The sequence below is a fragment of the Melospiza georgiana genome, chromosome 3, assembly GCF_028018845.1.
Source record: "Melospiza georgiana isolate bMelGeo1 chromosome 3, bMelGeo1.pri, whole genome shotgun sequence".
Lineage (NCBI taxonomy): Eukaryota > Metazoa > Chordata > Aves > Passeriformes > Passerellidae > Melospiza > Melospiza georgiana.
The window spans coordinates 92,567,717-92,580,658 of NC_080432.1; the positions used below are offsets into that span (position 1 = coordinate 92,567,717).

General features: G+C 37.0%; 1 protein-coding gene across 3 annotated transcripts in view; it reads left to right on the forward strand.

Moving 5' to 3' along the window:
* KIDINS220 (kinase D interacting substrate 220) overlaps positions 1-12,942 on the forward strand; it is a 75,185-nt gene that overhangs the window by 4,831 nt on the left and 57,412 nt on the right. For all 3 annotated transcript variants that reach the window (XM_058019770.1, XM_058019771.1, XM_058019772.1), the window contains exons 2-8: positions 2,557-2,706; positions 6,988-7,086; positions 8,477-8,575; positions 9,956-10,054; positions 11,007-11,108; positions 11,540-11,638; positions 12,528-12,725. In XM_058019770.1, coding sequence (XP_057875753.1) covers positions 2,599-2,706; positions 6,988-7,086; positions 8,477-8,575; positions 9,956-10,054; positions 11,007-11,108; positions 11,540-11,638; positions 12,528-12,725 — 804 coding nt within the window. In that variant the 5' untranslated portion in view covers positions 2,557-2,598. The remainder of the gene's footprint in view (positions 1-2,556; positions 2,707-6,987; positions 7,087-8,476; positions 8,576-9,955; positions 10,055-11,006; positions 11,109-11,539; positions 11,639-12,527; positions 12,726-12,942) is intronic.

A 12,942-nucleotide genomic window follows, 5' to 3' on the forward strand; every position in this document is an offset into this window, starting at 1 on the left:
TGAGGATATAAAATGCATAATTATAGCATCTGATCTTGTGAATCTTGTTTTTATAAAATAGACTGTTATTAATTCTAAGAAGGGGATTTTATGTGACAGTGAAGCATAGGGGACAAGAAGTACTAATATTCATGGACATGTTTTACTGGTACAGATCTTTTATGATTCATAAAATAATATTAACATGGAGTTTTTAAACACATTTCTGGATGTGTTCATTGGCATCAGGTGTTTTGCTGTTAGTCAGAGGTTTAAGATATCTCTAAGGATTCAGCTCTGCATGGAGGCAGAAGCTGCACTGTTGCCAGCTGGGATTTCTGAAGCAGAATGCTTATCTACAGTGCAGCAGGGCTGCCTCTGCCTTTAGGAAATATGCCCATAGGGAACATCAAGGGAAGAATCTTACTTTGAGGAAAAAGCAATGCTGAATACTTTCTTTCTTTTCACACTAGCTAAGAATTAATTGGTTAAGTTTTGATGGCAACTGCAAAGTATAAATCATTTGGTGAGAGATTTTTAGTCATGTTTTGATGTTCTTAATACAGTTCTCGGTTTAGTACGTGGTATGGAAAATAGCATAGGGATTGATGGTACAGATACAGGAGAGAAGCTGGGAGATAGCACAGGAAAAGCAAAAAATGCCTGTGGTGACAGTGGAGCTAGCAACAAATCATGTTTCATGGGTTTCTGTTGTTGTATGTAAAAAATAATGGGAGGAATACAGGTGTATGTGAATATCTAATGTCATTTTAGGTGCCTGAGTATGTGAGACACCTGTAAGATGCTGCTGTAGGCTGTAAGGGAGGTGGGCTGTCCTGGAATGGCAGCTGAATGCCAGGCAAGACACCACATACTTTCCTGATATTTTTAGTGTCTGAAATGGCAGTAGGAGCCAGTGTGTCCACACTGAGTCAGTAAAATTGCCATTCCTTTTCAAACCTTTCGTATTTTGTGTGGATTAGTGGGTTTTCTGTTTTTAAGTTTGCCACCTCTCAATTGGCTCTTCCTCCTACTGCAAAAATGGAGACAAAAATCCAGCCCCACTGTTGTGCTGCTCACCCCCTTTGATGGTAATTGAACTGTACAGTAAACGTGGCAGACCTTTTGTGTTCTTAGTTTATTTATAGCTTTCTTGTGGGACAGACTGGCTGCTTGGGCAGTGCCTAGGAAAACTGCTGCTAGGCTTTAAGTGTCAAATCCAGATTTATATTTTTTAGGTGTGGGTTTTAAACAATGTCTGTAGTTTCTTTTGTCACTAGTCATTCGTGTGCACCTGAATTTCATTGGCACATACAGAGAGCTGCTGTCATCTTAACTGAGGTATTAACTGCCCTTATTTTGAACAAGACATTTCTGTAAGTGGGCCATCTGATGGCTGCAGTGCTGTAGGTGAGCTCTGGTAGTATCTGACATACCTTGACAGTAGACTATATATACTTAGATGGTAAAGGAGAAAGGATGGCGTTACAGACTATGTAAGCAATGTAAAGTGGAGCTGGATTATTTGATTTAAATCTCCAAATCTAAACTAACTTCTCTGTGCTAAGTACAGTGAAGTTCTTGCTGGCTTCCTTTCATCTCTTTTTTTCCACTTCAGTTGGAAGCACAGAAAAATTCATTGTCTGCTTTGATTTGAGAATAAAAGTAAGAATATTTTTCTGGGAAACCACTAGTCTTTGGCTTCTCCCTGCGAGAGAATAGCCCAAGCTTTAGCTAACAGTAAACTGGAGATTTTCCTCTGCTGTTAAAAGAAAAAGCCAGAGAGCATGATCATGTCAGCCACTGGTGAGGAGAAGGGTGTGAAGGGATGGTGGAGTCTTGTATTTATCCCCATGACCTCTTTTGCATCCAGTGAAAGTTAATTTTGACTCAGCTTCTGTCCCTTTGTATGTGTAAATTTGGCACAGTAGTACTACTGGTGCTGTGAACTTACTGGCCACAGCTTTTTATGAAGTCTGAAATGGCTCTTAGTTGTCTGCCTTAAGAAAGAAAAACCTTTGCTGTCTTGCATATTAGAGCTTAAAAACATGATCAGTTAACAGAAGCCATGTTATGTTTGACTCTTGAGTTAACAGCATGCCATCACATGCAGGCATGTCTGCATAAAGTTGGTGATAACTGATTTAGTAAATTGTGTTTCTCAGAGTTCCATATGGCTGCAGTTTAGATAGCATCACTGTATTTTGTAATGCTGATTAGTCTCAATGCTCTGCTTATACACATCAAGGATAACGATTATATATATAAAGTATGTAGCATATACAAATATTCCTATAATATTGTATTTACTTATGTGCATTCCATCCCAAATATTTATTTAGACGACACATAACAGAATAATTTCTGTAATTTTCTAAGAACTAGAGGGAGTTAAGACTTTTCATGGAAACGTAGTGCCTTTTAATGCACATCTCCAAAGTGTTTTGTTGAAGAGAATGGCAGGTGTTTGTACCCAGCCAATAACTTATTAGCATATGCAGTTCATGATTTCTAATGTCAAATGTCATAGCTATTACTTATGCTTTGCTGGGTTTTTTTTCCTTTCCTGAAATACAGGTAAGCTTTGTTATCTAGAAGCCCTTCAAATAGTGTGTGAAGATGGCCAGTCTGATGAGTCAGAGTCTGTTGACCTACGTGGAAGAAGGGAATGTTCCTGCTCTGAAAGCCCTTCTTGAGAAATGCAGGGATGTTGATGAGAGAAATGAGGTAAGATGATTTTTTAAAAGGTCAATTTCACATTGCAGCTTATTAGCTATAGAATGAATAATTAGTGAGATCATATTGGTTATTTAATATACAAATTTCAGTCTTGTTTTGAAGTGATTGCTTACTTTGTATAACCTGAACACTGCATGTTCAGTCTCTGACAGTGACTCAAGCATCTTTCCTAGTATTTGCTTTCTAGAGTGTTCTTCTGAGCTGGAAAATGCAGCTCTGTTGTGAATGGAGTTTATACCTGTATTTCTGTGGCTAAGAATTGTTTCTCAGTTCACAGAGCCAACTGCAAATGCCCTGTTCATGTTGTGGTGAAACCTGCTATGATGATAACCCTTGCCTCATAACATGGTTTTCAGTCAAGAGATACTTTGTTTTACAATGCTCCAAATAACAGCATGTATTGCAATTTACATGAGCATATGCTCATCTAGGTGAAAAAATAGGTATCCAAGAGGTAAATCTAGAGTTTACCAGGAGTACACTAAAGTTGTGATACGCAGTAGGGAGTTCATAGGACAGTTATTCAGAATCTGGTATTTTGATAGTGGTTTCAAATCTGCATAAGATGGAAAGAATATTTTTTTGGAAAGAAATCCAATAGTGTATATTACTCAATCCCAAAAAGCATCATGCAAATGTGACAACAACGTACAGAATTTAGCTTTACTGTACTTATTAGATCTGGTTTCAATTAAGACAGTTTTCTTTCATTGTTGGCACATTTGTTCCATGCTGTGTATGCACATATGCTGAGGTATTTCAGATGGAGGAATTTTTAAGTTTCAGAGCATGTACATGAACCTCACCACCTGGCATTTAGCATATCTGAGAAGGGGAATGTCTGTTTCCTCTGCTGGCAACTCCTTTCAACAACATGGCCGGAATCAGACAGATCGTGTTGATATTATCAAGTGTTACCGCCTTCACCTTCTTTTCTAAACTTTTCTTCACTTATTGGTGGGACTAAATGTAGTCCTGGGTTTCATTAAATGCCTTTTTTGCAGAGTTCATTTCCCCAATACCTATTGTTTTCAGTCTCCTTATCTGTTGCATTGGAGAAGGTAATTTCTGCAGACAGAGGTGTGTGGTTTGCATCAGTTTCAAACCCCTTCCAGGCATGCTGTATATGTATAATGATAGGAGCTTTGTTTAAATGGTAGCTCTTCCTTGGAATTCAGTGGCTTTGAGTGCTGTTCACTTTCCAGTTCTGGACTTGCCAAGACATCTTTTCTTCTTGGATAAAAAAACAATGCTAAAAGGATAATGCCTTTGGAGATCTAAAGAGATTGCTGGCAAGCTAAGGTTTGCTAATGCCAGGACCTCCCAGCCTGCAGTGACTTGTGACTTGGTAGGGCCACCCACATTATTACCAACCCTTTGTACCAACCCTTCTTATCTTGACTGTGGTCAGTTGCCAGAAAAGCTGGGATGTCCCAGCCAGTTGTGTATGGATAGTTTATTCCATTAACACCATCAGTTTCAGTTAAGTGGGGCAAGTCTCAGCCTCTCTGCCTTTTCTCTGCGCATCCTTCTGCTTGTGTGATTTTTTTCTCTCTCATACCAGACACATGAATTAGCAGCTAATGATAGATATTTGCTTTGTGTGATGCAGTTTGATCCTAACAGCCTCCACTTTCCCTTGATGTGCCTTTCTTTCTGCTCTTGGTACTGAAGGAGCTTCTCCATGTTCAATTCTGAATCTGCTGTTCTCTCATGGACTGTGAGAGTGCTAACCTGTGAGGTGACACTACTAATTGATTTCCCCAAAAAGATTCAGGTGTGCTCCTTTATGATTTGGTTGTTCCAACACTTACACTGAGCTGTGATGTACAGATAGACAGTACTTGATGTGTGTGTGAGAAATATGGGCTTTTAGTTGTTGTGGAGTGTCTAGACTCTTGGACAACTTTTGAGAATTAATCTGGAGGTCACAGATACAATAATTGTCTTTTGTTTCTGTGTTGTGAAATCTTTGTGATGGTTGCTGAAACCTTATAACATTAAGAGTCTTCTAACAAAAAGGGAAGGATGTTTTCAGTACCCCTATAGAAAATTTTACATCTGTCTCAGAAAACTAAAGCCAGTCTGCAGCTGTATGACACTTCTTACAGAAGGGAATAATTTACCCATCCACAGCCTCTTCTTATCCAGACATACTTTTATTTGGAATGTATTATGCTTTTCTGTTACCCACTTGTGGAAGACAATCAGAGTGATAACAAAAGTAACTGTAACTGTTCAGAAGGAGGTGAGAAGAATGGTCAGGCTAAAATAGGGGGTTTGATTTGTTTTGCCAAAGCATTGCTTGGAAGGCATCCCTGGAGATTATCTAGTCCTGTGTCCTGAGGTGGGTTGGTTGGAGCCAGCTGGAATTGCCTGTGTCTGGTGCAGCCTCTCTTCACCAAGGTTCAGTGCAGTTCCCTCTGGACATCCCAGCCAGACACCTGTACTCAGTGCAGTAGGGTTCCTGTCTGCCCAGCCCCTCAGTGCCCTCTGCATGGCACAGGTGCATCAGCCTCAGGTGCATCAGCCACTCCTCCCATCTTTGTCCAGGCTGTGTGGGTGCTGTGGGTGCACTCTGTGCCATTGCCCCATCCTTCATGAAAGGGTTAAATAGGATCCCAGTATTGATTCCCTGCACTGGGGACTGGCCTCCAGCTGCACTTTGTACTCTGCTCCCCGTGCTCTGAGCCCAGCACCTGCAGCCAGTTTCAGTCCACCTCACTGTCCATTTGTCTAGCTTGTACTTCATTAGTGTCCCTGGTTGTGGGAGACAGTGTTGAAATCCTTGCTGGGTATGGCATAAACAATGTCTCAGCTCTGCATCCACTGCCCAGTGATGTCATCACAGAAGGAAGAGGGGTCAGTCAGGATTTCTGAAATCACTTGGCATGTGTATTCCCAACTTACTAACTTGCATATCTTAAAGAGCAGAAGTTATGACTCTTTTCTCCTCCAAAGAGAGCTGTTCTTTTCTAAAAAGTAGCATTTTTTCTCTTGATTTTTTGAACATTTTAATTCCTTTTTTTAATGACCAGACATAAAACTACTTCTTGTTGATATAAAATATACTTTAGGATCTAAAAGCAATGGTATCCTTTTGAATGTATACAATATACAGCTATAACAGCATAAACTTACATGAGGGCATAATTTTTCCATGTGAAAAATTACCTTATAAATATAATTACATAATTATAGTTATATATTCTGGCCCAGCTGATGGGCCAGAAAGCATTTTTGAAAGAATCCATTCATTTCTGTGATCCTGTGTGTGTAAAGAGCAGAAAGAATCATCAAGTATCTTTAGTAATCATATCATTAATAGTTTCAATTATGGAGGTTAGTGATATTACTGTATTGTGATTCTGCATTGATTTTTATTCTTTCCAGGGAAATTGTTGGTATATAGCTCCTAACATGTAGCTTTTGCATTATTAAGAAACTAGTTAATTTGAGTTTTCTGTGTGGTGGAGAGAAAAAATAGAAGTGAGGTCAGGAAAAATTCTCGTACTTCTTTAAACTTGTAATGAATAAATTTACTGTAAAATTTAGCAAGTTTTACTTTTCAGCATCCAGAGCAATTGTACCTCAGAAATTTGCTGACACAAAAGTAGGCTGATGGAAGGATGACAGATTCTAACTAACTTTTAAAATACTTCTGAAGGGAAATAAAGCAGATTTGCTGTCTTTCATCTTCCCTGAGATGAGACTGTCTGCTAAGAACCCATGTTGCAGAGGACAGGAGTGATGTCTGTAGTTCCTGTGCTGTGAGATAAAAGTGGGGTATATAACCTGACTGTTTTTTCCAAGGCTTTAGTAACTGTTCCTCTGAACCAGTGTGCATGTTTTAATGGCCATTGTGGTTCTGAAGGTAGATATATTTCTTTATTAATTTTTTTACAATGTGAATGAGTTACTCCAAGTTGTAGCATGTAACATGTATTGGAAATGTCTTCAGCGAGGAAATAATTCAAAAAGGTAGATATTTAATAATGTAACTTTTTTACTTTTAGTAGCCCTTTTTAATGTCTGAAATGTTTGGGGTTTTTTGTGTTTGTTTTTTAATCCCCTATAGGACAGGATTTAGTACCACATTCTCCATTTTTATTGCCGTGTGGTTTCAACACCCCTCCTTCTTACTACTTCTCAGTGGTAATTAAAAATGGAAACCATGTTACTCTGTAGTTTCTGGGTTTTATTGTGTGATTATGTGTGTCATTGTCATCATTTCCCGGTGCATCTATTTTCCTGTCACTTTGATTTCAGAATGGCCAGACTCCACTTATGTTGGCTGCTGAGCAAGGCAATTTAGAAATTGTCCAGGAGCTTCTCAAGAAAGGAGCTAATTGCAACTTGGAAGATGCAGTAAGTATTAGTGTTTTATGTGATGGCACCTAACAGTGGAAGAAGAGGAAATTTCAAGGGGCAGGCAAAGAGAGGGAGTTTAGGTTGAGCTCAGGAGGGAAAAAAGCAGGTGGAAAATGATGACATATAAGAGAAATTTTATACAAAATTGCTTAGCTCATGTATTTCTCTGAGCCCTCATGAAGAGTAGGGATATTCCTCAGATGTTTAAAACATCTTAGTCTCTGCTGAATTTGCTGGTGTGTCTTCTGGGTAATCAGAATGAAGAAATACAGCATCAAAGATGAAGTCCAAGTATTTTGCTCATCTCACTGTTGTTGAGGTATGTCAGTGGGTTGAATTTTTGTTTATTTGTTGGGGTTTTTTAAATTTGCTTTTGGTGTTTTTCCAGTAAATACCTAGAGAGAATTTAGGTTAAAGGATTATTTCAGAACAGTGGCAGAGAGGGGTTTGACATTTATGAATTGTCTTTGTGCCTCAGCAAAAGAGGTTGACTCCAGATGAAAGATGCTCAAAAGGAGTGAATAGAACAGAGATATTGTTAGAAAGTTTTGAAAGGTCTGTATATTCCAGTGAAGAGTGATAACCAGGAAAAGGATATCACTTATTTTTTTTTCACTTCTGCATTTAGTTTAAGTGTAGCAGTATGGACATCCAGGAAGGTCTTCTGTGGAATCTGTCACCTAAAAAGTCCAAAACAACCAAAACCTACCAACCAACCAATTCCTTATTGTTATGAGACATTTTATTACAGTTGCTGTAAATGCCACAATTTCTGTACTTCTACGAAGGATAGCTACCTTATGAACTGTTGCTATATTTTATAAGTGTGTAGCATATAAAAAATCAATCCACACCTGGATGAGCTTCGAGCAGTGGGGGGGGATAAGCATAATGCAAGGGGAAATGGATCTTCCTGAAGTGATTAGAAGTGTGAAAAGCTGTGGTCCAGATTACCCTGCATATCAGTCCCTTGAGTGCTGTCACACACTATCTGTGGAGATTTACTGCCACTGTTTTCTGTTGTCTTGGTTAACATCTTGTTCCCTCTCAGTAGTTTTTAATACCTTGGCCTCATTTTCTAATCCTTTGTAGGTGCTGCTTCCTCCATATATTTATTAAGGTAACCTGCAGTGAACTGAGGAGTGGAAAGGGCTAGATATTGGGTAGGAGAGCACAAAACTAGAGGGGGTATTTGGAGTAATTGCTCTGTATTTCCATGGGTATAACTGGCACGCTGTGAGTTTATTAGTATTATTATTTTTTTAAAGGACAGCTATTTTAAGGGCTTCTCTATTTCCTGTTGTGGATTAAACATTTGAAAAACAAGGTTACTTGTATTGAAATATTGAATATTGCTTTATAACATTTTTTTTTCCTTTCTTCCTAGGATAACTGGACAGCTCTTATTTCAGCAGCTAAAGAAGGACATGCAGCTATTGTAGCAGAGCTACTCAATTATAATGTCAGCTTGGAGCATCGGGATTTGGTATGTGTTGGCTTAGTCTAAAAATAAAATAGAAAAACACTTGTGTGAGTTGGAGTTTTTTGATTCCATAAAAATAAGGAAAGATCTTTCATTTTAACATTATGTACCCCAGTGCTGCTGAAATTAAAAAGAATATATAGTTAAAAATTGCTTTTTACGGCTGTCAAATGATTGCTTTACTGTTAATAATGGCAGCTGGTTTACTAGGATTGCTGTTCCTCCCTTAATTTGCTTTGGAAAAAAGCTAAACTGAACAACAGTTTGATTTTGGGGTGTGTTTTGTGTAGTGAGAGTTTTTTGCAGGAGGAGGATTGGTTTGTGGTTTTTTCTGTTGGAGGTCTTTTTGGGTGGTAGTGTCTTTTTAAGTATTCTGGTAAAATAAATGTTCTCTTTCCCAGAAGATACCTGTCTGTATTTACTTTCACTATGGGCAGCCATGATTGCTCATACAGCAGCCCTTGTTTTCAGTCTCCTAACACTTGCTTTCATTCATCTTGCCAAATTTTTATATGGCAAAGTGGGCCCATCTAAAGAGTTCTAAAAGCTGCTGACATGAGTCTAAGGTGAGCTGGCTCTGAAGAGCTATAAACTGTTCCCATTTACAGGAGATTACATTAGGTACCTGCAAGGACTAATTTTGTTCTGCTTAAGTTAAAATGTGGAAAACCACTAGGGATGAGTTCAAGTGCTTCCTTTAATTGAAGTTCCACTCTGTCTGAAAGCTGAGGCATCTTCACAAACCAAGACTTTTTGTTTAACGTTAAGCACGTTCACATGGCCAAGTGCTTGATTGCTAGACCTCTGCAAGTCAGAGGGATCTTTCATATCTCCTGAAGTGTATTACAAATAAATAAATAAAAACTGTTCTTCATACTGTTATTTTAAAATTATATTTGTTTACCTGATCTGTCAAATACCTTAGGCAGTGAAACCTTATTGTCTCCTAGCTTACAAACTCAAGTGAGCACACCAGTGTAGTTTGAAATTAATTGCTTTTATTACCCCCTGCTACAGAACTCAAAGGTAAGCTTTTCATGTTAATTGATTTGGAATCTAGACTTTAAGACATTGATGTGGTTTTTTTTGTTTGTTTTTTTTTTTATCCAGTGTTTGGATTTGTATGCATTTGAAATCTGAATTCAGTGTTCAGCAACATTAAGAACATGATGTTTTCCCAAATTTTGCATATAACAGGAAATTAGTACTTCCATACAGTAGCTTAATATTTATTTTGAATAAATAAGATTACAACATTATGTGGTCAGTCCTTACTCTATTTTGAATTTGCAGATTAGTTTTAGGACAAATACAGAATGAAATAAAAGTCATTAGTTATATTTCTAAGTATTTTTCAGTTTTTAAAATTCTTGTGTTTGCTAGGGAGGATGGACTGCCCTGATGTGGGCATCATACAAAGGCCGTACTGAAGTGGCCAAACTGCTGCTTGAGAAAGGAGCAAATCCAAACATCACAGGCATGGTAAGTTTCAGTCTTAAACATCTCCTCCTCCCAAATGTTTGAAGTCCTGAATTGTACACTCATCTTATTATTTTGATCAAACATTTTGCATTTTTTGCAGTATGATATTTTTTACTGTACTTTATAAAGGATTTGCTTTAATAATCTGTTTGATTGCCACTGGCTTTTTAAATAATTTTGAATTTTTTTAAATTGAAGCAAATTAGTGTATAGCTCATATTGAGATTCAAGCTCATATTGAGATTCAAATTATCAGGAGAGGAAATCATAGAAAAGATAAGTAGTGTATCTAATGTTACTTGTATAACAACTGTCATTTTTCTGCAACTGTAGAAGTTAATGGAGTAACTAATGTGTGCAATGTAGAAACCATAATTTCTTTAATTGTTTCATAATAGTTTAGATTATGTGAACATATACCATTCATATTGGAGAATAAAAAAACATAAGATTTTGAGATTTAGCTCATTTGTAAGCGTTTTCTACAAAAGTGTAGGCACTGAACAATTTGTTTATACTGCCAGTTCTCTGCTCTTTGAGGCAGTGAACCATGAAGAAAGAACCCCAGTGGCCAGAAAAACCTTTCTGGTTCTCAGGTTTATACATGCAGTGTCTGTGTGCATGGCACAACTCTGCAGTCCTGATTACTCAGGGGTATTACACAGCTGTCTGTTGCTTCCTTTCTACCTTACAACTGTTCCTATTAAGACAAGGATGTGAATTTACAAACCTTGTTTAAAGAGTTATAAGTCAAAACTGGTTCAAAACAGTGGACATCTTTCTAGATATCATCTAGGTAATGTACTAGATAACAATTATTGGTAATGTAGTTGGATTTATTTCTGTATATCCATTCTTCTATGGGTTTAACTTCCCTTGAGACTTGTTTTGTTGATGTAAAATAATTAAAATGCCTAAGACTATAATTATTTATTTGTTTTTTAATTCTAAGCAATACAGTGTTTATCCAATCATTTGGGCAGCAGGACGTGGCCACTCAGATATAGTCCATCTCTTGCTACAGCATGGAGCTAAAGTGAACTGCTCTGACAAAGTAAGTTATACCTATATAACATTTAATTTCTGTAATGTTTGATGAATTTCTTGTGAAAAGAAATCCATGAGTTCTTGATTAGAAAAACACTTGTGGTTGTATTTTAGCCATGAGATTGGAATTAGTGTGCTAGAGTAAGTTGTTATGCTTGAAAGAGGTTTTTGCATAGTGCACTCAAGATGATTGTGAACATATTTCTGTTTTCAGAGCTATTGGAAATCTTGCTATCCTAGGTTGTATAGAAAAATAATTCTTACAGCTATCTGCAAAAGAAAAATTGGAGTGGCTTTTCAAATGCTTGTGTTAATTCCCAAGTCGAAATTACATTTTTGTAAAAACTAAAGCAATGAAGTATAGGATAAGTATACCAGATTGTATGGGATACTAAATACAGAAAGCAACATGATAAAATGTTGTGAATGTGTTTTCAGTATGGAACCACCCCACTGGTTTGGGCAGCAAGGAAAGGTCATTTGGAGTGTGTGAAATACCTGCTGCAGATGGGAGCTGATGTTGACCAAGAAGGAGCTGTAAGTAGCTGCATTTTAATAAGTACATGCGTGTGTCCTATTTGGGTTTTTTTATAAAACATACCAAGAGATACATGAGACAAGATGAAATGTTGGTGTTGGGGTGTTTTGCTTCTCAGCTATTTGCTGACTGCATGTGAGAGTTACTGAAATTTCTTAGTGCCTTTTAATGATGTAACTAGGGAGTTGTATTGACAGTACACACACCAGTACGTTAAGTGTAAATTTTAATGACTGTAAATTAATTTAGGTAATTGTTACCTGAAGGTTAATACCATCAGAATTCATTCAGTATCCATGCCTGATACATCAAATATCCTATTCCTCAGCCATTTGAAAAGGAAATCAAACACAAATCATCTTTTGAAAAGTTGACTGTAACTTTTCAGAAATTGAATTTTTTTCAGAAGTTTCAGCTGCATATTGTTTTAAAGTATAAGAGATTACATTAAATTGCTTGTCAAAATAAAAACGAAGTCCATTTAAAGTTAAGTGGAAGATTGAGAAAACTTTTGGTATTCATATGATTATTTCTGAAGTTCTTAAAAGATCCTGTTTGTGAACGGTATTGGTAGACTTGGGTGCTTTGATAATACTATGTTCCCATGTGGCAAGAAATTTTTTTTATCATATATGTGGCATTCAGGAGATAGAATAAACTGATCTGAACTTTACTTTTTGCATTGAAATGTTCTCTACTATTGCTCTTAGTTTATTTCTTTCTTTTCAAAAAGCATGTTTTTTGGTGCACTTTAAAACGCAAAACTGAAGTAGTGTTTGGATGATTAAGAGAGTGATGTTCGTGAGTGGTATCTTCTTATTTGAGCTGCTGATATAATGATGATTGCTATATCCACTGTACAATAAAATCTTTTGGTTTTATTTAAAGAATTCTATGACTGCACTTATTGTAGCAGTGAAGGGTGGCTATACTGACTCAGTAAAAGAAATACTGAAAAGGAACCCAAATGTAAACCTAACAGATAAAGATGGAAATACAGCTTTGATGATTGCATCAAAAGAAGGACATACTGAAATTGTGCAGGATCTTCTTGATGCTGGAACTTACGTGAACATTCCTGACAGAGTGAGTCAATTTTCATCATAATTGTTATTTTATATAGATATAGTTTCTGTTTAAATACCAGTGTATGCAGATTTGGAAATATGTGATTTTTCTGGCTTTCTAATTTTTCTGCCCTCTAGGGGTATTTTTGTGTATTGCTCTTTTACAAGTACATTAAGTGCTAAATGTTGCTATGTGGAGCTCAAGGATAAATTACTGAAGCTACTCTTTTTCTTTG